The 25,114-nt window shown below is 40.7% G+C and overlaps 1 protein-coding gene across 4 annotated transcripts; it reads right to left on the minus strand.

Annotated features, from left to right (window-relative positions):
* Positions 1-1,358: 1,358 nt before the first annotated feature.
* Positions 1,359-23,985, minus strand: NGF (nerve growth factor). 4 transcript variants are annotated; one of them, XM_010724362.4, is made up of 4 exons: positions 23,752-23,985; positions 5,375-5,514; positions 2,791-2,979; positions 1,359-2,246 (listed from the first exon to the last, which is right to left on the minus strand). In XM_010724362.4, the coding sequence occupies exon 4, from the start codon at positions 2,232-2,234 to the stop codon at positions 1,515-1,517; it is 720 nt and encodes a 239-aa protein (XP_010722664.1). In that variant the 5' UTR covers positions 2,235-2,246; positions 2,791-2,979; positions 5,375-5,514; positions 23,752-23,985; the 3' UTR covers positions 1,359-1,514. The 4 variants fall into 4 exon arrangements, with proteins under 4 accessions (XP_010722664.1, XP_085066404.1, XP_003213014.1 ...); XM_085210278.1 differs by lacking the exon at positions 2,791-2,979 and having other exon boundaries at positions 23,752-23,984; XM_003212966.5 differs by lacking the exons at positions 2,791-2,979; positions 23,752-23,985 and adding an exon at positions 20,590-20,950.
* Between the last annotated feature and the right edge of the window lie 1,129 nt (positions 23,986-25,114).

Raw genomic sequence — 25,114 nt, forward strand, 5'->3', positions numbered from 1 at the left:
TCACACTCAAAGTATTTCATAGTTTTCATTGCCTCCCCCGCGACAGAACAGGAGGTCATTATTTGGAGGACTGAGGACAGTCAGGATCCTGCCCGCTCCCTGACCTTTCAGATAACTGGTTATTCACACAAATATTGCAGAAATGCTGTTCTGGAGAGGACATAACATTCTTACTGGAATATCGCTGTCCCACACCATAATCACTGCCTAGAGGAGGCTGAAAAGTGGAGTACCAGTGGTTATCTGGAATGGATTCTGTACTGTCACCTTATATCTCACACTGACACTATTTTACAACAGTACATTTTCTCTGAAGGTTTGCTGTCCTTTGCTGTTGAAGCTGGGGAAGCAAATGTTAGGGCTGCTTTTTTCCGTCACGGAAAGAACAGTGTGCGAGTAAAGTGTGCCCTCTAGGATTTGGAAGAAACAAAGCTAAAAACCCTAATGGTGTTTGTTTTGAAACAGTTTCTACAATGGATAGCAGTTGTTCTTCCAAAGGAAACAGTGAGAGAGAAAATACAGCTTTATCCATTGAGCAATGACTGCAACACCCAGCATGGACCTCAGGCTCCACTGCTGCTTCCCGAAATCAGTGTTCTCCAAAGCACAGAAATGATGAGCACAGGGTTTGTTTTGGGGCTCCTTGCTAAAACACAGACTTGTATTTTTAAATCTTTTTTTCTATTACACATGAAAACATTTGCTCCTGTGTCAATGCCTCACTGCCAAAAAACCACCTTGAGATCATTCCTACAGTTTAATTATCAGCTACGTGAAGATTTTTGACTTACATATTTAGGTTTACATTTATAACCCCATCACTCTAATATAGCTCATGAGCAATGAGCTGTAGAACAGCATTTTAATTAAAAAATACATATATCTGGATTCTGCTCGTATGCAGACAAATATTCAAAAATAACTGAGAATGGATCATTTTTGCAGTGAAAACATTTTGCCAATTTGTAAAAAATGCACTACGAGTCATGCTTAGAAATCTGGCATCGAGAAGATTAGTGTTTTCTACCAGGAATTCACTGATACAACTAATAAAACTAATACCTCTATGGATAATTAGTAGAACAAGAGGCAAGTTTTGAAAAGACTTTTTTTCAGCCTCTTGGTAACTGGTCAAAACATTTCAGCTTATTTGTCTGAGTAAGCTGACAGGTTACGTGATGGAAACTGTTGTGGAAGAGAGGGATACACGTAAAGGCTGCAAAAGCACTGCACTTCTGCAGAGTGGTGAACAAAGATTGTCCAGTGGCCCTGTGAACAGCTCAGAGCTGTAGGGCTGCATTATGACAAGGCTGAATGTCTTCTGAAGAGTCCGGCTGGTCAATGAATTGCAAAACACGAAAGGTTTCCAAAAGAGTTTAATAAATAATGGTTCTTTTTGTATTGTATAAACTATAAATACACCATGCAGTCCTTTTTTTTTTTTTTTAACTTAAAATAATTTACAGGCTGAGGTAGGGGGATAGGAGGATGTTGCTGTGGGGTTCAGCTCCGTCTCAGGGTCTCCCCGATTTCCTGCTGAGCACACAAACACAGGCTGTGTCAATCCGGATGAATCGCCAGGCTGCTTGCTTGCCCTCCATGGTCAGTGCTTTGACGAAGGTGTGTGTTGTGGTGCAGTAAGAGTTCCAATGCTTCGCATCGATCCCTCGGCACCCGCTGGACACTGGCCTAGGGTCCCTGCACTTGGTCTCGAAAAAGTACTGCTTAAAGACATTGTTGTTTATGTTGACCTCTCCCAACACGGTCACCTCTTTGCCTTTGATGTCAGTGGCTGTGGTTTTGTCCCCGACCCACATGCTGACACTGTCGCACACTGAGAACTCTCCCCGGTGCAGTACGGGATGTGCAGTCCTCTTGGTCCTGGCAGTCCTGTTGAGAGAGACTGCACTGCTGAGAAATCCCGAATTCTGTCCTTTCCTTGACACGGGAGGTGGCTGCGTGCTGAACAGGACCCGAGAAGACCGGAAACGCTTCTTCTTAAAGAAATTTTGGTCCATAGCGATATTTAAATCTTCTGTTCCATCTGGCATCCAAGCAAAGCGGCCGTGGCTTGTCTGTGGGGCTGCCTTGGAAATGTGCTGTCCGTTACTCTGTTGTGTACTGGGTAAGGAGTGTTCTGCAGGATACTCCAGTGGACCATTGTCCTCTGACTTTGGAGCTGCCTGTGTGCCGATCAAAAAAGCTATAATCAGAGTGTAGTACAGCATGGACATTACGCTATGCACCTAGAACAAAAGAAAAATGTAGTATTACTGTAAGCCACGCTGGCAGAAACAGACGGTGTTGCTGGCAATAAATGTGTAAGATACCCAGGACCATACAGATTTCATCAGGTTCTCATGTGGGTACCAGATGTTGATCTTCCAGAAGAGCTCATTCAGACAGTATAAAAGTTGTTCATAAAGTGAGAACATTAGAAAATAATAGCTAGATTATTATTAATTCCTCTGGTATTTGTTATTAGAACACTATGAAGCACTTGTTTGGTATTATTAATGCGGAGACCACATGGCGACAGCATGTTCCCAGGAGTAAAATCTCTGGTGATTTTTGCAATAACCTTTTCGGCCAGCACTGGTCTTTTGGCTGCAAATACCCTGCAGAGGAGCAAGCGTAGAAATAGGACCTTGGCTAAAATAGCTGTCTGTTTAGTTCATCCGTCTGCATGGCTGTCCTTTGGGCGAGGGTGGGGAGCACCGAGCTGGTATTTGTGGAAGTGGGGGAACCCCCTGAATCCGGCCATCAGCACACACTCCCAGCCACACTTACCTGCCATGTGGACAGACCCCAGCACTCTGGCTGGCTCAGCAGCCTCCAGCAGCCTCCATCTATCCCATCTGCCCTTTCGGGACGCACCACATTGCTGATTTGGGGCAGATAAAGCCCACGCTCCTTCCCAGAAGAGCTCAGACATCACATGTCACAAGGGCAGATGGGATTTGTCCAAGTTCAGGCTGCCTATTAGGACAAATATGGGTATTACATAGGAGCACCATGGGTGACAGACTATTTCTGGTTGGTATCTTAGGTAGAGCATAGCTAAAACCATTACGGTCACAGTACTGGGCAGAGGAACACACCGTCCTTTTTTCAGTGCCATGAGCAAGAAGTTGCACAAATGTCCCTGTATAGCAGACCCAAAGTGAGTGCTAGTCTTCCTGTAGCCTGGAGAATGTGCACATCTGTTTGGGTGTGGAAAAATGTGGGACAAATATCTAAAATATCTCTAAGAACAATATTATGCTGGAACACCAGCAGCAGTAATACTTTATTAGGTAACTGCCATGTGTTGACTAAATCAGCCATATGTTAGGGAACAAATCAGCAGCAGAGGCACTGAAAACATGATCTGAAATTGCAGTCAAGGGCTGACACTGTATTCCTCTGTGAAGAACTATGAGGTACAGACAGGATATAAACAGGGAAAAAACATAAAACCCTATCAATACAGGCTCCTCCCCCGTCTTGGTGCTCTGTTTGCATGACGTGCCTCAGCTGGCCCTGAATCGCAGTGTCCAGCCAGCAGGCAGGCAGCCTCACACCCACTGGACAAACAGGGTTTTTCAAACGGAGGAATCAGGCTGTGATTTCCCAGCATGTCCTAATGTTTTTCTGGGTTTGGGTCAATGACTGTTGACTTCACTCCTTCCTGCTCAGCTTTCTCAAACTAGGATTCAAAGAGGCACTAAAGCTTTGTCTTTGCTAGGATGCAGTCTTGTAGAAAATGCAGAACCCTGACTTGCACCATAGGGTCCTGTGTGGATACTTCTTATCTCAAACGAGCTGAAATGAAATAAACAGCTGTGTTTGTGCAGGGCTGAGCAAGCATTTAAGAAATCAGCAGGACATGCCAAATGGACTGAAGAGATGCTACAGTCCCTGCATCATGGGGACAAAAGAGAGAAATGCCATAAGCAACAGTAGCAGTTCTTGCAGCCTTTGGACTGGAAGAAATGGGATGATATGATGGTTAGGAGTCAACTGCCTCCCACAGAGCAAGTCCTTACTGTTCCAGCTACTTTAATTTACTTAAAAGAAGGCTGAGGGTTGCTGCTTGCCCACATGCTGCTCATACTTGAGCAGCCATCATCATCTGTGCAAGGAAATAGAACTAGGTGTAGCTCAATAGCTTGGCTGTGCACAATTCAAAGAGTAACCCCTTGTTCAACAACCAAATTAAAATCAGATGGGTCACTGCATCTCTAAAAAGTTAGCTTTTCCAACAGAAATGTTAATGGAAAAGGTTTGCAGAATGAACTCCAGGCACAATTCAGACATGCCAGAAGAGCCTCAGCCTATCGTGTTTATACATAATACCCACTTTTATTATTCCCTTCTATAGAAAAGAGGCATAGCAATGCCAGCAAAGAGCTCTTTTCTGATTTTCCGCCATGCTTTTTTCTCTGAGCTTCTTAGGTTGCATATTTTAAATCTTTCTTTGTATTTCCTGTCCTTCTGGAAAAGCATTCTATGGGATCGTGGCCCAAACACAAGCAAATGTATTTGGGATATGTGGTATTTTCCTGAAGATTCAGAACTGAATCTTTTAATCTATTATAACATTACTAGAAAATAATTAAAAATAAAAAAAAAACATTCAAAAAATGGATTAGTCTCAATGACAGTGCAAGCAAAAAAATTAACATTTATGGAATAGGCATGCCTTAAGATTGTCAGGATTGTGACTTTTGCTGATGTGAAAGTATTTTACAAGCTGTTTTAGGGGGTTGTTTCTAAATTTGTTGTATGTTTAGCTACTGGACTCTTTCATGGTCCTTTCTGCAAAGTGTTCACGTAGTTCCCATCCAGTGCAGCCACCTGAGCTTCCAGGGAGATGCACAGCAGTACCAGTGCTGGCACTACAGCCTTTGTAAAGTGGGCCACAACTGTTACTGCAAACCTCTCAACACCAAAAATGCAACAGTTGTACAAAACCAGAGGATATTTAATGAGCCCTGTGACTTCTAAGTGAATTATCTCTCAGTGTAATAAACCATTTTCCACAAAAGGCATTTCTGGAGGCAGAATATGGGCAGAAAGGATACGTGGGAACTCCCCTATTAGCCAAACAATAGCTAGCTAGCAGATACCAGTGATGCAGCTTGTTTAATGTGTCAAAGAACTAAGCATTTCCAAAAAATAAGAGTGTTAAATGCAAACTGCCCTCATCCTCACTTTTCAAAAGACAGATCAATTACTTTTTAATTTCAGGATGACACTTCTTCCCTCATTTGTTCATCAGATGCCCCGCTGCCTGTTCTCATACAAACACTTCCCCTGGTAGAGATGTTTGGACTGCTGTGTGATGTTGGTAATACAAGATTTCAGTCTGCTCTGTGTGTGCTGTGCTTACCTCTGAGTATATTGCACAAAAAGCTGCTCCTGAGAAAGGTCTTTATTTCATCCAGATGCTGAGCTGGGGTTGGCTGCAGCATGCCATCGGGCCAGTTTGGCTGCGTAGCTGAGTCTGGGAGTTGCTTACTCAGTGTTCAACTAGAATTAGAAGTATTTGTTTCAGTAAATAGCCAGCAAATACATGTTTTCAGTACCGTTCCCCACTCGACAGCAGGAGTACAGGGACAAATCCACACTCTTGACTCTCTGAGCTGTGCCTTTTTCAGTGTTATGGTGTATTAATTGTCTAAAGTGCCAATCTTGGCTTTCACAAGCAGTGTGCTTGTAAGACAAGATACCTTATTCAGCCCCCTTACGAGACCCTACTTAATTATCCACTGTCCCCAATCCCTCTCAGGCATCTTACAGGCTCACTGTAAGCAGGAGAAATGCAGCATAACAAAGCAATGCTTGCTGATGTAACCATCTGAGCTCAGTTTGCACAACAGATACGGACAAATGAGGATTCAGTCCTCCCATCTTCTTCATCTGGAAGGCAAATCTGCTTACAAGTGATCACACCACATGTCGTCAGTACTCACTCAAAACCAGAGACAAAAGCACAGGATGGTTTAGGTTGGAAGGCACCTCCAGAGGCCATCTCATGGAATCATTTAATGCCTTGGGTTGGAAGGGACCTCAGGGATCATCAAATTCCAACCCCCACCACAAGCAGGGCCACCAACCTCCAGATCTGGCACCAGCCCAGGCTGCCCAGGCCTCCATCCAACCTGGCCTTGAACACCTCCAGGGATAGATGGGGCATCCACAGCCTCTCTGGGCAGCTGTTCAGCACCTCACTGCTCTCTCTATGAAGAACTTCCTCCTGACATCCAATCTAAACCTTCCCTCCATCTCTTCCAACCCACCTGCTCAAGTAGAGCCACCTAAAGCAGGTCTGCCAGGACCACACAGGCATTTATAATACCTACAAGATAGTTCCAATGAAAAAAAATAATACAGATGAAACATCACACAGCATATCCAGTGGTGGTGATGGGACTCTGCTGATTGTTTGGAATTGTTTTGGTTAAGAGCTGATGCCTAAAATCTTTCATTCGTGTGTGCTCTTGCACATCATAACCTGAATTCAGTAGATATTCAAAAGGAGAATGATGAGATGGGTGTTTGTTATCAAAGAATTATCTGATTTTTGCTGATATTTGAAAAGAATTTGAGGGTAAAAAATTTGCAGGCACACGAAGGCACAGATTTAAGTGCTTGTCTACTGGTTACTATCAAGGCAAAAAATAACTCATCTTAATTGTAACACTGCAAATGATCATGTAGACCCAAATCAAAGGAAAACCATTCTTTTCCTTCTCAGATGAATCTAGTATTTAGGTATCTTCTCAGCAGAGTATGGTTCAGACTGTAAATTCATCTTAAATACTTAGGTAGCTGATCTGTCCCATTTGATAAGATAAAGAGGAGTTGTATAAGGTACTCCCATATAGCAAAGCATCCTGATAGACTCAGTGTGGAAATTAAGGTGCAGCTGCTATGGAGAACATGCTCCTAACACCAACACACAAAGTAATGTTCAATTTTTTTTAAAGTTGACTTCATTTTACACCTGCAACACGTCCACAAGAGAGCTGGCTGCCATTTTGCGTGCTTACTGTGTTTGGTTCTGCTACCAAGATCCAAATACAACAGCTTAATTTTCATAAATCTGAAATCTTCCAAGCTCGTGCTATGTGCTCATTGTATTGCTTTGTGTAGCACTTCTGTATGCTATGTTTTTTGGAAGAATGTACTAATAAAGCAATAACCCTTTCAATGTACTCTGTCAGTTCAGTAATGATAGATCTAAAATAGTGACCATTGCCAAAAATAATCCAACAGCTTTTCCTACTGTTCTGCCACCCTAAGAAAACACAGCTTCAGTTCCAACTGGCTGGTTATTTAACCACAAAAGAGTTTATTTTCAGAAGGTTGTATTTTTTTAAGTTCTTTTGCTGTCTTCTTCCCGGATTGCCAGCTGTGGCAGAATCCAGTAAATCATGCAGTGTTATTCAAATGATGCTGAAGACAGCATCTGTACACTATTCCTTTGTACCTAGTAGTCCTAGAGATGAATATAATATCCTACTAATGTCTTGCTTCAGAATTTACATGCATTCAAGATTACAAACTTTTGGGGGAAAAAAAAAATTAAAAAAACACCTTATTCCTACTCCTTAGTCTCTTCACTGAGCTGATGAGCAAGAAAATGGGAATTTTTAATGAATTCAAGATTTAATTCCTCTATTACATCTACAGTGACTCATCCTGTAAATAAGAGGTTTATGTATGCTGAAGAGCCAGTTGGAAATTACCTGTGTCTCATGCACTTCCTTTTGTTCTGAAGGCCTCCAGTACTGAAATGCTCCTTTGAGTATTTCTAGGGAGAGCAGTAGACTGAGAAAAATGCTGCCCTGCAGCAATGCATCTACTGTGTCACCATGGTCATCATCACAGGATGGACAACAGCCTTAGTCGAGGCAGTGAGAATAATAAGGATGCTTGATAGCCCACCATGCTTCTGTCCTTGGACAGTTAAAGAAAAAGGGTATTATGAATCATGATCTGCAGGGTAAGGATTCACCAAACCAGAAACCTATCAGAATTTGGAAAGCATTTATATTGAAGCTTCATTTTATTCTTCCTGGGCTGTAAGTAATCAGAATGACTTATTTGCAAGCACCTCATTTTGTCACTCCTATCCTCCTTAACCAGTACCCAAATATTTCAATTGCTAATGCCTCTGCAAAGAAGCAGCCTTGAGACGACATCTTCCCTGCACCTGTCTACCTGGGCCTCACTTTAAGGGATGATTTCAGAACACCACTACGGGCTCCTAAAACCCCAGTTCTGTTTGTCCCCAACCTCAGCCAGCATCAGTGGAACAAAGGATCACAGTTCCTTTTGATTTCTGTACACACTTTGGCCCCAGAAAACAAATCAAGTCTATTGCCCATCAACTTTCTAGCTTCTTTGACAGGCCATTCACTCCAAACTACCCAATAGGAGAGATGCAGCCTGCAGCAACAGGTGCTGGATTCTTGCAGTAGACATCGGAGACTCTTAACAGAAGAGCACAACAAGGAGAAGATTCTTGCACAGGACACACAGGGTTCAACTTGCAATGGGATGCAGCTCTTTTTGTGACAGACTGCCCATTTACACACTGATGAACATGCACAAAGTTGCTTTGACAGAAAATTATATCATATATAAGATAACAAACTGATATTCAAGAAATTAAAGATATCAGATCTCAGTTTGGATAGAAATCCCTTTAGTGCAGTGAGGGAAAAATGAGTTAATGGCCACTTGAGATAAATCTCTCTGAAAATAAATAACAGAAACCAACTTTAGAAGAATCATGTGAATCTGATTAGCCTGAAGTCAATGGCCTCAATGGAATAAAACTGGTAAATTGAAGTTAGCTAGAGAGAAAAATGCTGGCTAGAAAGAAGTTACCTAACCTACTACAGTTGTATATAATCTCCATATAACAATGTTTTAAAGCATATCCTAAAATTTAAGATTGACACGTGATGATTTGTTTGATACTTTCAGCATGGACTACAAAGTGTGTGTGTGTTTCATAGGACAGCAGGGTTTCCTACATCCTAATAGCCAGCACCAGGCAGCAAGTGGAGATCTCAGGCACCGACAGGGAAACTACTGTCAGCATGAATGGGAAAAATCCATCTCAAAGTTGGCTACGTTTGAGATCCGTGCAAACAGATCCACCCTACCTTGTCCTTTCCTCTCTCTGCACCTTTTCCAAATGGTTCCGGAGCTGGTTCTGCCAGGTGTGTACCTTGGGATTTTTGGTTTCCAATATGAAATGACCCGAAATGAAGTCTAGAGAACTAAAAGATGTGTTACACCACATGAAAGAACTGGAATTTCGGACTCTTTTTTTTGTTGTTTAATAATGAAACTGCCAGTATCAAACTGGAATTCATCTGGAAAGAGAAAGTAAAGGCTAATCAGACTACAATGTCAGTATCCCATCTTACAGCCAAAAGTAGTTACGGCAGAAAAATACGTCTTTAAGGGCCAGTAAGCTTTTCCAACTAATGATCTTATTCCAGCTATTCAGAAGGGAATGTAAATCCTGATTCTTGTCCAAACCTTTGTTAATAAGAACCATCTGAATTCTAAGAGTGATACTAGCTTTTAAAAAAAAATAATAATTCAAGCCCTCTTTTTAAAATCTTTCTTCATTTTTCTACCACCGTGCAAACAAATTTGAAACAAATGAGATGTTTAGATATAGAACACATCTTGAAGTGTGATGCATGAAGTGTAATGACTCCAAAAATGAAGAAAACAAAGTAAGCTGATATGTCATGTTCAGATTCTCAAAGATAGATTCCATAACCTGTGATGTTTCTTTAGATCCTTGGATCTAAGGACCTTCCTTGAACTTGGAACAGAACATGATGTAAGCACAAACAGCATCTAGAAATGATAGTAATTAATGATCTTCTTGACGTTTAATAGCTGTGTATTTCAGACTGTCCTGTTCTGTTCATTCCTTACCTCAAAAAGGAATTTCATCTTATCTCCCAATACATTCATACTGATTAAAAGCATCAAATGCATTTTGGTGGGGATTCTGAAAATACCAAAGGGAAGCTGAATTCTGTCTGTTTTTGGCAAGTCAGAACATAGGAAGGAGGCAGCAAAGAGGACTGAAGTTGAGAGAAACTTCAAATGTCTGTTGGACCTCTGCTGAGCTGCTTGCACTTCATAAAAAATCTGTGGCCAGAGGAGCTCACAATGATAAATTGGATTTTTATTCCATTAAAAAACAACTTGAAGATAAAGGATTGCAAAATAAAACTCCCATCTTACAAAATGGGGATGTTCCTGTGATCATTTAGAAGTTTCTGAGATAGTGGAGAAATAATATAATAATGGAACTGAGTATATGCTATTTAGCAACTTCCATTAAAAAAAGTCAAAGCCCTGAATGGATCAATTAGATCACTTAATCAAACTGGTCACTAGCTTACGGTCTATCTGTAGAAATCCCTTTTGTAGAAGGTGAAGAACCTGAAAAATAATGCAGCATCCCTACTGAGCAGTTCCTTTCTCTAAAAGCTGTCTATGCTCCTTTGTTTTTTAGTTTTCTCAACTTTTAAGATATCCATTGATATTTCTTAATCAGCTCTTCTACCTTCATGAGACCTATGGAGACTTCCTAAAGGTTGAAGACCTTCTCTAATGATTTCATTTACCTGACTATATGGAAACTGTGACAAGAAAATAAAAATGAGCTTTAGAAATGGACTTTCTTCTGTTGTAGTTGATACATTTCCCTACACAGTCACACTCAGCCTACGCCTACCTTATTTTACCCTATTCAACTCATTTTGTTAAAAATATTTATAAATTATGATTTTATGATTACATAGGAATGATACTTAAGATTTAAAATGCCTTTGAAAAAATTAAAAATGCATTAAAAAAAAAGAAAAGTAATTGTATATTGTCAAACAAGTGGTTGGACTAAATTTGAGAGGTACGTTGATTGGGAATGAGTAGCAAACAAACAGTGGTGACCAGTGAGCCATGTGCTGCTGCATATGGGGTGACGTGCAAAGATTTGGGCAGATATTTGCATATCTTCTTACTGCAAAACCTGAGCTTTTTCTGAAGATTGTAACGATCTTGTACCCAGTCCAGTTCTCCCACTGTCATGGTTCTGTGACCCATTTTCCCCCATACATTCAATACAATTGAACAGTTAAGCAAGAAAAACTTTTAGCTTTGAAGTTCTCCTCTCAGCCTCTTCCAGACTAAACAACCCCGACTCACTCTGTCACCTCTCAAAAGTATTATTTTCTCATCTCTTCACCAACTTTGTTGCATTTCTCTGCACACACTTGAACAATTTACTGTCCTCCATCTACTGAGGGACCTAAAGCTGGACACGATATTGAGGTATGTGCCTGCAAACAAGGGGACAAGCATTTCCCCAGCTGGCCACGTTAATTCTGATGGAGGCCAGGATGGCACTGGCCTTGTTCACCTGCCCACACTGCTGGCCCACATTCAGCCAGATGCTGACCAGTACCTCTGTGTCCCTCCTTGTCCACTGGGCAACTTCCAGACACTGTTCCACAAGCCTGTACTGCTATATAGATTGTTACGACCCAAATGCAAGACCCCACCACTTACCCTTGTAGAACAAACGTTCCTAAGTTTTTATTTGTGGTATTCCATCATCATCACCTGGTTACCAAATTCAGATTTTGCTACAGTCAAAAAGCGTAACAGGGAAGATGCATTATTTCCTTTTTGTTATGCTCTTGCATGTTTCCACAGCTTTTCTCCTAGAATTCTCTGGCCTTGTTCCAGGTCTAAATAAACCTTAATGCTAATCACTGATGTTGCATCGTTCACACTTAAACAATGTGTGGCTCATTGACTTTCCCCTTATATAGAGCTTCAAACTCTAAGAATAGATTAGAAGGTTACTTCTAGAAGGATTAGAAGATCGCTGCTACTGTATTTACTACATTATTGCCCCCATGGTCTTTTATGATATTAGGCAAGAACATTTTTCTAGTTCCATAATATGAAAAATCAATAGATTGAATGTGCAAATGCTTGGAACTGGGATGACCAAACCACTGCAAAAAAATGTTCTCACCGTACATTCTTCAAAACAGTCTCAAGAAGCTGCTGACTAAACAAAAACTTCTTTTTCAGCACTGCTCCACATAGTTTAAAAAAACAGCATACAGAGGAAGGAGATGAAGTGGGAGGAGGCACTGTTTGCAAATCCTGGAACGGTAACTTGTTATGGGAAGCTACAGAAATAATAACTTGTAAATAACATTTAAAGGCTGCAGCTGGTACATGCAACACAACTTGAACCTCAGGACATGCCTCTTACAGTTAAGTAAGGGAAAAACGTTGCAGATAAATGCAGAAATGCTCCAAGCAAGAGATGTGGAACCTCTGGTTGCTCAAACTATTGATGACATCTCCAAAACCATGCACTCATCAGCTTGAGCAGCACTGCAGCTAACATTTGGATGTTGTTGATGCCTCTACTACAAAGCGAAGCCTACTGTTCTAATCACTGTGGATAATGAGTTATATTCAGACATAACTCATAACATAATGCTTTGTAAGGACTATGTTCTCTGGCCCGCATGCAAAGTGCTAGCTTTGTGCAAACTTTCATATTAAAAAATGGTAACCTGAACTCACAGATATACTGATAATACCTGATTACTACGCTAAAAGTAGGCCTGAAATCTCTTCCCAGAATTATGGCATTTTAATTAGAAGAATGTGGACAAAGGCTTAATCTTATTAGTAAGGATAGAGAGGGATAAGGCAGAAACAAAGTCCACAGCAACATAGCCTAAATGTGAAAATCAGCAGCGTGGAGGCTGTACCGACTGTACTACAGCAACAGAACTGCTCCCTGTTCCTCTTTGACATAAAAGGTTAAAGTTGACAATGAGTAATTTGAAAGAACGGCCCCTTCCCCTGCCTTCTAACTGTGAGTTACCTCACACTCACTTATTTGAAAGCATATAGCAAAAACGTAGGGAAAGGTTATTTTAAATTTAGGAACCGAATTCAGAGATTTGTGAAAATAATTTAAAAATAATCATTTTAGGCATTCTGAAAACTTGTGACGTTCAAGGATAAATAATCTCAACTGTAGCCGATTCCAACAGATGCTAATCTGTCCCTTGGCTTTGCAGTCTGCTTGAAATAGTACTTGTTTCTTCATGTCATGCCTCTGGCAATGCTTAGTGAAGTTAGAATTACAATCGCCAATGAATCCCATTCTTAATGTCATTAACTTTCTAAACTGTTCCCCATAGCTGGCAGCCTTTCCCTGCAGAGAGACCTACTTAGTTGGGAGCTGGGAGAGTGATGGTTTGTCTGTCTAGAATCACTGTGCCTTTTAATTGAAATTTGTTTACTTGGTTCATTATGTCCATTTCATGACCGTGATCACAAACTTTGCACACTGGCTGCATTTCTGTTGTGGTTAACCTAAAAAAAAGGCTCTGTGGTTAATTATAATGATTTTTTGCAAGAAGAATCTTTAACTGAATTGTTAACATCATAAATTCAGCAAATGTTTGAATTGAAGATTAGGGACGTGGTTCATCTGCAGATTCTGTTCTCATTTCTAGCTTAGGAAGTGATTTAGCAAAATACAGGTTTCAGTGGCTGCTTTTCTACCAGCTGACAGATAACCACTGTCAGAACCCATAAACCATGAGCTTAAGGTTGCTTCCAAATTAGGGACAAATATTGATCAGAAAACAACAAGGAAGGCCCCAGATGACAAGGACTGTATGTCAAACAGAAAACACAGGCAACAGTACTGCTATTTGTGTTCATTAATCCTGCAGCTGTATAACGGATCATAGGCTACAAGTTTACTTTCCCTCTCTTAGAACATGAGTCAAGGATGACCAAAATGATGTGTGTTATAACATGAGCTTGACACTCATCACTTTAGCAGATGGGGAAGTCAAATATTTGCTTCTTAATAAGAAAAAGTAAAGCTGATTAATCATCTGAGTCATCCTGCTCTAGTTCAGTGTTGGAATGAATGGCATTCCCTATGGATCAGCCTACGCAGGAGGAAATGGTAGACTGTAATCAAGACCCAGTGACTGAGTTCAATCAACTGTTTCAAAATATCAACCATGAATTTTTGATAAAATGGAAAGTGGGGATTTTTTTTTTTTTTCTCTCAATCATGCAGTTAAGCCATTCCTGAAAATTCGCATTTTGCAGGGGAAACAATTAGAAGATTTCCACTAGGGCCCCCTCCAACTGGAAATTTATTACCCCTTTTACAAGCTTACATTATGTTACACTGCAATGCACAGATTATGGGACTGGAACACAGAGCACTTGCCCTTTCACATCCTTCTTTCTGAACAGTGCTGCAATGCTGCCTTGTTTCTGGGACAGATAAGTGGCAGAAATTCCCTGATTTAGACTCACAGAAGGCAGCAAATTTTTGGAAGCTTTTACAAGATATCAACCTACTGCAACTCTTGCAGATATTACTACGAGCAGCAAAAATCCCACCTGCAAGGGAAATGGGATAGTTTGGAGTGAAGTCAGTTAAGTTCAGTTGTTGTTTGCTAGAGGAATCAATCCCAAAAAGTTTATTTCTGTGGGTTTTGTTTCTTATATCTAGCAGCGAGCGTTTCAAACAGAAGCTGAAGAAAGTTCCTGTCAATTTTTGGCAAGAGTTTGTCCACTTGGAAAAACAGTGGTTATCTCAACATTAGTCTAGTTCCTGATGCCCCAGGTTATGTGCAGTGATGAAGAATTTATCATCAGCACATCTGTAAATGAGTCATCTTGTTTCTTGCACTCACATGGCTTCACAATTTTACTGCCTGCTTGCATTGACGTAAAATATTGGATATTTGTCATGTGAAGCTCTTCCATCCCATGGGTAATATCGGAAATTCCAAGCACAAATAACACCTTAAAACCATGTTAATGTGTCCCTAATCGTCCTGTAACCTCCACGATATGACACAGCACTCGTCTTCAATTAGCAGCCCCATAATGACAAACGTTACAACACAGACATCTGGCTGCAAATCATGCACCTGGAATTAAACATCTTCTTCACCCAGCTCTATTACATAGCACAGGCTGTGCAAACGAGGTGTGAGAGCCTCAGATAAGATATTACAAAGTAAACAATAGCTACTTTTATATTTTTCCGCTGGCGTAAGGTGATGAATTCTTCTAATGCCAACAAGGCTTCACCCAAAATAAACACCAGAAACGGAGGATTTCTTACGTGGCTTTTTATAGTTTGTTGAACGATGGCATTGCTGGGAGAAAAGTGTAATAAAGCTCAAAGAAACAGGAGAAAGGGTGAAGGGTTTTGTCAGAGCTCTTCTCCAGACTTCAGAACTGTTTCCTGGGCTGTGTGTCTTAACACAATGCCATATTAACTCTCCAGGAATTATGGAGCTTCCCCATGTGAGTTTTGGGGAATGTGGAAAGCAATATAAATTCTCACTCCCAATTCCCACTGGGCCCTTTATGAACTACATGTTGAATACCCACCAACTTTCATTCTGTTTATAGTGCTAATTTTTCAGTCTGGTTTTCTGCACTAGGTAACATAAATCAGAATTAATTTCTCCCTTTACCTTTATGTTCAGCCCTCCTAAGAACAGCATTTGGGTGAAGGCAACAGGGAATTAAAAGAAACTGATAGCTGCAGTGAAAAACCAGTTTGCAGTTAACTCAGCATACTGCCCCTCTGCAGATGTGCCCTGGTGACCCTTCCTAAGGGCCTTAATAGAATAACTTCTATGATAAGTGCAATGATGGCATTCCAGCACAGCTGCACCGATCAGCTGCGTTCATCAGAACTGTGAGTTTTTCTTGACATACTTCAGCAGAGCTGTTCATATGGCTGTCGTAAAGCACAAGCATAAACACCTTGCAGAGCTGGGGCTGCTACACAGAATATCTCGAAAGGATCATGAAATAATGGACAGGAAATGATGCATTTCAGAAAATGCAGGCTGTGCTGTTCACCGCAGGGCAAAGAAATGCCTTTATGAACAAGCGGTGTTTAATACCTGAGTCACCCAGGCCAGAAGGGCTTCCAGAAATAAAAGATATATTTCAAAATGGAAAAAACAGATATTCTTTGAGATAGAGCTGTTGAACGTGTCATAATCAAAGTAATGCACTGCAATGAGGTACCTGGTTAATTTCCATTACAAAATTTTCCGATGCTTTTTTTTTTTTTTAATGGCCTGGATTGAATACAGTTGTATCAATAACAAAATAAAGACAAGCAAAGCAAGTCAATAAACCAGACCACAAAAAGACCATACAATACAGAGGGAAAAGATACAAACTGATTAAGAATAGGGAAAAATAATTAAACAATAATCCCTAAACAAATAAAACCACGCTTAGAAAACAGAGAATTCTCAAATAAATGATCTGCTATGACAAGGAAGCAGGATCATCCTGACAGTTATTCACTTAATGCATTCATTTTTATTCCTGAAGTTTCATATTTGCATAACACGTACAGTGATGATACTTCTGTCGATGTTATGTAAACAGAGGCAAAAAATGACATGGAAGAAATCATCTTCTGTTTTACATATTTTTTGTCTATCTTTGTGCTTGGATCTGCTTGCACTGACAGCGACAGCTTCAATATGCAACAATTCAATGGGAGTACACTCTGATCTTTTATTAGCACATTGTTATCTTTGGAAATAGGAAATTACATTTTGGAACAAAGAACAAGAATCCAGACACTTTTTTTTTTTGGAATCACTGTAATGGTCTGTGCCCAGAGACACTTAATTCAGGAAGCACATCAAGTTTTCTGGTTACTGCAGGTACGATTTCTTAAAGCGGTCAGGGTTTTGTTCAGAAAAACATTATAGGGATTACTGTCAGACTGAGGGGAGAGCATGCAGGGGTCTGGATTCTGAAATCCAGCCCAGGATTTTTGCTGTGTGCATGAAATATCCATGAAATATTTTCTTTGGAAGGATAGTACAATGAAATTTGGATGCCAAGTTTGTACAATACAACTGTTCCCAGCAGTAGGGGATGGGAATCTGATATTGATTTGGATCTTCTGATACTGTGAACTACCATGCTGTAAAAATCTCAAAGCATTACTGTAAAGGCAAGAGCTAAGGAAAAAAAAAAAAAAAGTCTTTACTAGCAAAGGATCATTGCCTGGAAGGCAAGGAAGAGTCAGAGGTGTTTCATTCATTGTTCAGTGGCACCACAGAAGCTTAGCAGTAAAGCCATCCTGCACACTATTTCCAAATACATCATGAAAACATTTTCATTTTGGATTTAAGTGAAGTCTCTTTCATGGGTGTATGTAGGTACAACCTGATGCCTACGTGCTTATAGAACCATAGAATCATTATGGTTGGAAAAGACCTCTAAGATCACCAAGTCCAACTATCAGCACATCTACCATGGCCGTTAATACATCCCTCAGTGCCACATCTCCACCGTTCTTGAACACCGCCAGGGGTGGTGACCCCACCACCTCCCTGGGCAGCAGTGTCACTGCATCACCACTCTTTCTGCAAAGAATTACTTCCTAATATGGTATTTTTCATTTTAATGGCTGCATGCAAGCTCCAAGTTCTGAATAGTACTTTGTGTGTTTTCTCCTGCTATACAGTAATGGTGTAATTTAAACATCATCCAAATGATGATAACCACCCAGGCATTATGCCTGTAAGTAATCAAGTACTCTCATCCATCTGAACACATGATAGCAGCTGTGTAGTGTGGTGTCCTTGGGTGTGCTTCATTTGGACATAACACACTCAGAAACATGCTGACTTGTAGGCTATTGTAGTCAACTCTCGCCAGCTTCGTTGACTTTACAACTCTCCACCAACACAGCCAGCGTGCTTTCTTGTTTTACTTCATTCTTTTTCTAAGACGTGGATAATGATGAGAACCACAAGTAATATTCAGGATCTATATGTCCTATTCTGGGCATCTATCAAAAGTCTGATTTTTTCCTGCCACCATCTACAACACATAAGTAGCTTTGATGTTAGTGGAATCTGGCAGATAGAGGACACATAAATCACTTCAATAGGTACTACCATATCTTGGCATAAGCAGAAAGGATCTTGCTTTGCTTGGCCACAAATTTTTTGGTGTAATTAATTCAGCAGAGCTGTAAAAAAAAAAAAAAAAAAGGCTTCGCACAGCCACATCCCATAGGACATCCATCCCAAAGCAGGAGATCTTTCAATCACAGAAACACTTTAAATACATTGGCTTGCATAAGTGTGTGCCTATCAAATGCAGAATAGGGAGAACTGCCTTTCTACTATGAAATAAAAGCAGTAGCATTGTTACATGTGCCTCTTACCATGAGACAAGTTGTGCTGGAAGAGATGTTATCTTCCATTTCTCCAAGCATATCAGATGTTTTATTTCACTACCAGTTTCTGAATCAGCCTTTGAACTCCTTCTGGTGAGAGGGTGGTTACCTGCAGAGGTCACCATCACTGCAGCCCATTTAATAGGTACTGGGTTTCACTAGCTTTTATTGGGCTAATATTTAAAAAGACACATTTCTAAGCCCACCAATACCATCATTTGACTTCTGGTGCTAGAATATTAACTCTTTTGGAATGAAGCACTAATTTTATTAACCTTTTATTTTTAAAAACATTTCTTCTTAGGAACTGAAACAAGTGGCAGAACTATGTTACCTCCTTAAAGTTATGGATGCTTTTTCCTCCATGCTTTCAATTGAATTCAATTGATTCTAATTGTTGTGCATTCAGTATTCTATTAGTTCTAAGAACATCTTGTAGAGAAAAGCAATTCATGGAATTTACACTTAAAGGAACATTTCTCTGTGCCCAAAGTCATGAAGCAGTAATTTATTCTATGGATAGAAGTGATCTAGTTTTTAAATGTGTTGACCCTGTTCTGTTTATCCTATTAAAAAAGGACGTTTTGACCTCAGAAGTGCCAACCTTTATATCTATTTTAAGTATTTTTCAGATATGATGTTTGAATTACTCTACGTAATGGCTGCAAAAATGCTAGCTTATCACTCTATATAATAACTACTTAGCATGTGGGTTAGAATAATCCTTTGTGCTAATTTTCCACTGAATTTAAATGAAGACATCTGAAAAGATAATTTGAGCTTTTGATTGAGAAAATGGACATTGCTTTGCTAAGGGAGAGAAATAAAGCCAAAGTTACTTTCTTTGCTATCATTTCTGTCAGACTGATGCATCCCTTCAGGTGAGGGGCTGGGACCAGTCAAGATGTGACACGACCATCACTGTGCTGCACACATCCATCAGAATGAGTTCCTCTCCAGATCTTACTGAGATCTATTAGAAAACAATTCATCTCTAACTTTAATGTCTTTCAGGGACAAATCTTTCTTATTTTACTGGTTCTCCATCCCAACACTGCAGTATTGTAACCTTCTGACTTTCAGATAAACTTGAGATGGTTGTCAGGGTCACTTTCAGGCTTTCACAAAAGCCTGTTTTCCATCATATCTAAACCAGCTCAAAAGTGCAAAGACCAAATGAACTTACTGGCAAGTTCACTTCCTGCCTTTTTGCAGATAATTGTCACATTTTACTTAGGCTTTGCAAAAAAAAAAAAAAAAATATGAAAAAGGCTTTATTGTGACACTGAGGCTTGAAAACACCCATCAATGATTTGTCTTATAGTTACAATGCAACTTTGAAGCTGTGGCAGCTTGGAAAAACCAGCCTGACAAGCACGCTCACTTCCCCTGTTTCTTTAAAACTCCTTGAGCATATAAGGGAAATTTAAAGTGAAGAAAGCAAGTGAAGCACAAGCACTTTTTGTTCCCAGCACACAAAATTCTTCTTGCCCCTGTGACTGGGGTCCCCATTTTTGCCTCTGACTGATGCATCAGACAGAACAGCGTTAGCACCCAGTATAAATCAATAAGCACTGTCAGTTTCAGTCTGTCAAGGCAATTTGTAAGCTTTTTCAAGTGGACATCCTAGAGGATATAGATGGTGTAACCTACAGCCGTCCCTACAGCTGGAAGGTTTCTGCCTTAGGCCATTCACATTTAGATTTAACAGAATTCCTATTTATATTTGGGGAGGAAAAAAAAAAAAGTGTTATCTTCAGTAGAACTGCCATAAAAGAAAAGGAAAAAATAATTAAGCCTTATATTCAGAACTAAAGCAATAAAGAATTTCCATATAGAAGTAACTACAGCGCTGTGCAAGTAGAACTACATTTTTATTTACCTGGATAAAAACCACAAGGAGAACACTTACCTTCCTTTAAGGTTAAACTGTTCTTACAAAAGATTTGTTTCAAGCTTTGAATTTAAGCACAAAAGCCCTACGAACACACTCCAAACATGCAGACAATTTAACATGCATTAGCTGATACGATCCTCAGCTTCACTAGACCAACATTTTTCTGAGCAAATGGGCTTTCTAAGCAAGGAGCACTCTGTATTTCAAACACTCCTCTTCAAGAGAGTGCAGAAATCACTGCACAGCAAAAAACCACATCGACTGATGCTGAAGATCCCAAACTTCCACAACTCGTTCAATCCCACACGACTTGCTTTGTGAAAACTGCTGTTGTGTGGTCACTCACCTTAGAGGGGACGGGAATCTGGAGGGCTGTCCAGGCTGTTTTGTAGTCTGTAGCACCCCGGTCTGCGGATACTTTCCCAAGCCAGAAGAGCCATTCACATTCCCTCTGCCTTCCCAGCCTCATTCACTGCTCTCAGGGCTCAGCTAGCTGCACTGACTCACAGAAATCAAGCTCCCTCAGGGTCCTAGTGCTGTAAACGTGTGGGAGCTGCACAGACTCGTAGGAATTCTGCTGCTGGCTTGGTGCCTAGCCCGTGCAGTGATGGACAGATGTGCAGTGAAAGTTTGAAAGCATGCACTGGTTGTATGACTGTGCATGCATAATAGCGAGAAAAGCCTCCGACTTCCTGGTTCCTCTGTCAAGAGCTGACACTCCTTAAGGGTTGTTTTTTTTTTTTTTTTTTTTTCCCCAGGTCTTCAGCATTTCTACTTTGCATCTTAATCCCCGCACTCAAATTAAAGAAACTCCAGGCTCTGTAATTAATGGGCCCTTTGGAAATTCATCTCTGGAGTCCTTTACTGATGTCATCTGTTGATAAACAAATCTGAAGGAACGCTAATAGTTAACTGGGGAAGCAATGCACTGGGTTGCCTGCAGAAATCCCCACTATTGGCCCTCTTTTTTTTAACAGGGCTCAGCCAAACACAGCTCAAGAGTAGCAAAGAAATATTTGATTCTGACTTGGGGAAGAGGAAAAGATTATGTAAAATCCCCTCCAGCCATAATATTCTGTGTTTAACATGCTTACCTTAAGCAGTAAAGAGATATGGAAATGTTTTCCATTATTTTTTATGAAGGAGGATTAAGCACTTGCAGCAAGGAAACAACGGTGTGTTTTAAGTATTGATAAACAACAGAAGGAATACAAAAGTGGAGAAATACAGAAGATAAGGAAAAGCCACAGACAGTTGGCTAACTACACTGAGAAATGCAAGACAACCACCTGGGATCTCACCTGGAAATAAATCATCATTTAACCTCTGTGATTGCACAGAGAAGCAACAAAAATTATTAGGGTGTCCTCCTCAGAAAATAAGAACATTGCATTTTCTCAATGTGGCAATAATCAAACATCTTTCCATTCCACCCAGAAGAGGGCAGCCATCCAGAGAGACTTATCCCTACAATCTTTTGGACAAGGGAAAAAAAAACCACCAACATGTGGAAGATAATACATAAAGATGTGAAGCAAGAGGAAAAACAGCTTTGAGATCATGGTGTTTCTTACTTGCCACATGGATATGTTGTTTTTTGAACACGTACCAAGCAGATCTTCACATCTCATTAAACTTAGAAGACAATTCTTATTCCTTTCTCATAGTGCCAAATATAACAGCAGCTTCAGTGCTGGACTCTACATCAGTGTCCTTTTAAAATAGCCTGAATTATCTTTAAAGAAATTCTATATATAAAACGATTAATGCAAGTGCAAGAACTACCATCCCAGTTTGCCAGAATTACGCAGCTCAAATTGCTTTGTTTTTCTAGAAGAAAAATGCTTTCCACACATTATCCAAGGCACAGGCCAAAGCGTGATGCCTTCATTTGCACAGACAGCCATCAGAGTTTGGCAAAGCGTTGCCTGAAAACCTGACCTCAGAATTTGGCCTTAGCTTCCTTCATATTTCACTGCAGAAATGCCAAACTATTCTTGTGTTGAGTGAGCATTTTGTTGCACTTATTTCTTAGAACATACACAGATGAGGGCTTTGTGCTGCAGCATTTGAAGGAGCGTTGCAGCCCACGGTGGCATCAAAACAGACAAGACATTAATGCTTAGCAGCTCTACAATAGATTTCTTGGAAAAGCTGCCTTTTTCTTAAAATTGTGGCCACAGAAGCTCTTTGGGGCACTGTAACATTAACATACCGTATTTGTACTTAATCTGTTGCATTATTTCTGTCCAAAGAAACACTCCTTTTGCACCTTATTCTTCTACCTCCTGAGTTCACACCAGCAAAGAAAGCTGCAGCAGTCCCTGGGATAAAGCACTGGCACGTATTCTCTGCTTTTATGTTCCCACATACCACAAACAAACACCATTTTAGCTTCTGGAGTAGGTGTAGTGCTGTGGGCACGCTGCAGTGGGCTTAATTCCAGGTGGACTGCTACAGGCAGAGCTCAGTGGCTGAAAGCATTGCAAGAGGTCACATCTTCTCCTTCTAGCAGTGCTTTGAAACACAGATTTAAGTTTTACCACATGCATGTTTTCTTTTATCCTCTGTTAGCCGAGGATTCTCTTGCTTTGACAAGCTGCTGCATGAAAGGTGAAGGATAGTGATGTCAAGCTGCATAAGGGAAGGTGTGCTCTGGAATCAGAGGGGAAACTCTTTCTATAGTTTTCTGTGAGCACAGAATTAATAAATTCTGGTTCTCTGCATCCACTTATTTCTCTGCCTTTACTACAACAGTTCCAAGTCCCCATGGCATCTTGTATAAAGCTTCTTTAAACCATATTCCCCCTAAGATTACATGAATTCAGCATGTCCCCGAGAAGTACTGCCATACAGCACAGTAACATTCTGCATTTCAGAAAAACAAGTGTACTAACACCAAAATGAAGAGCATCACCATTGAGAGCTACGAATACAGGTAAAGCATTTTGTGCTTTGCTGACCCTAGGGCTGAGGTAAGCATTGACCTAAGCCCTCAACAGCAGCTGTGCATTGCCATAGCCTTGCCTTCCTACATCACCACTTCCTTCTAAAGTTCTTTACAGAGGGAGTGATGAAGTGGTGAAGTGGCTGCCCAGAGAGGCTGTGAATGCCCTGTCCCTGGAGATGTTCAAGGCCAGGTTGGATGGGCTCCTGGGCAGCTTGGCCGAGTATTAAGTGTGGAGGTTGGTGGCCCTGCGTGTGGCAGGGGAGGTGGAGATTCATGATCCTTGATGCCCCTTCCAACCCTGACCATTCTGTGATTCTACATCAGCACTTTGGAGGACACACAGTATTATAAGCAGGCTTAAGGACTGTAGGGGCATTTCTCCTGGAGTTGGTGTCTTTGTGCTGCTGAAAGCACGTCAGGGAAGATGTTAGAGAAGCAGCAACTAGGCTTTTCGTCCTGCTCAAAAAGGAGCAGAACAGCTGCTGACAGGCTGCAGGCAATACCAAAGTATTCACAAGCAGACCAATAGTTAAATACAAAAAGAAGATCTAAACTCACCCAGATGGTGGAAAGGATCTCTGGCATCACAGCACTCCTCAGGAAGCAGCCTAGGTCCAAGAGATGCTCTCCCTTCAGTGGCTGCCCCTTAACTGAGCCCAGGATGGCTCTGCATTGGGTCCAGCCCTTCTGGGCAGATGGGAGAGCACAGGTGCCAACAATGTGCTCCTTAGGCCAACAGCACCCCTTCACCAGGTGCTCAGTCACCAGTTCAAAGATTCCCCTGCTCTTTTCCATTTAGAACCAATGCCCTTTGAAGAAAAAAAAAAAGCTGCTAAAAAAATATAAGCAGTTATTCTGAAGTTATTCTGAGTTATTTCTGAAATCTTTATGGCTGTGGAAGTAACGCAGGTGAGAGCAGCTGCTCTTCCTACAACCTTGCCACTTTACAGAGGAGTCAGGGTGCTGAGAGAGGACTCACAAGTTCAAGCTCTGAGAGATATTGAGGAATGGGATGAGGATAACGACGCTTTTTTCTTCCAACACACTTACTTATATCTGTATTTGTCTGTGCAGACGTAATACATCCTTGTAATATTAAGTCCCCGTGTGAAAAAGATGTTTCCTAGATGCTGGGAAGTGTTTAGATGTGAGTGCAAGAAGAGTTTTAAACATCTCAAGCAAAGTATTCAAAGTGGCAGTGTTTGTTTTACCTAAAAGAAAAATTATCAGTTTTAAAAATGCCTAGAAAACACAGCTATCTTGTGTAAACTTGTCTGAGAGTTCTTGTCCTGGGGCTAAAGTGGATGTAAAGTGATAGTAAATATTTCCCATTTTACTCACCTGGAGGGAACTTTTCCCCATTGCCAAATTTGTGTTAATCAAGAGGTGAACAGGAATTGTCATAATGCAAGTTCTTTTCTTGTGTTAGTGACAAAAAAATATATATTTAAAAAAAAAACAACAATAATCTAGTGGTTTATTGTGTCTTACTTCGTGTATCTTTATAGTATTATGTGCGTGGCAGAAGTTACTGGAAAAAAAGCAGAAGAGTCCTTGGTGGGTTATGGATAAATAGGTCAGACAAACAATTACTGACTGCAGACTCTTGGCTGTTTCAGCTGTATGGCTTCTGAACTGGATCGATGACGCACAGAATGCAGCACATTGGAAAATTGATTTGCACACAATACATTTCTAATACACTGCAATTCAAACCAAGTGGTGATGAGAAGCGTTGACTTGTGGTGAATTAGGGATGTGATCTGCGCTAATCTTTTCTTTCTCTGTTAGTTGGCTGTGTAATTAAAACATCTCAGAAGCCTGAGCCTACTGAAAACCAGAATGTCTTGATTGGCAACTGCTGTTACAGACATAGGATGTAACCCTAATGGAAGCAACACATAGACCAAGCAGAGCTATG

Source organism: Meleagris gallopavo, chromosome 28 (genome assembly GCF_905368555.1).
Source record: "Meleagris gallopavo chromosome 28, MGAL_WU_HG_1.1, whole genome shotgun sequence".
Lineage (NCBI taxonomy): Eukaryota > Metazoa > Chordata > Aves > Galliformes > Phasianidae > Meleagris > Meleagris gallopavo.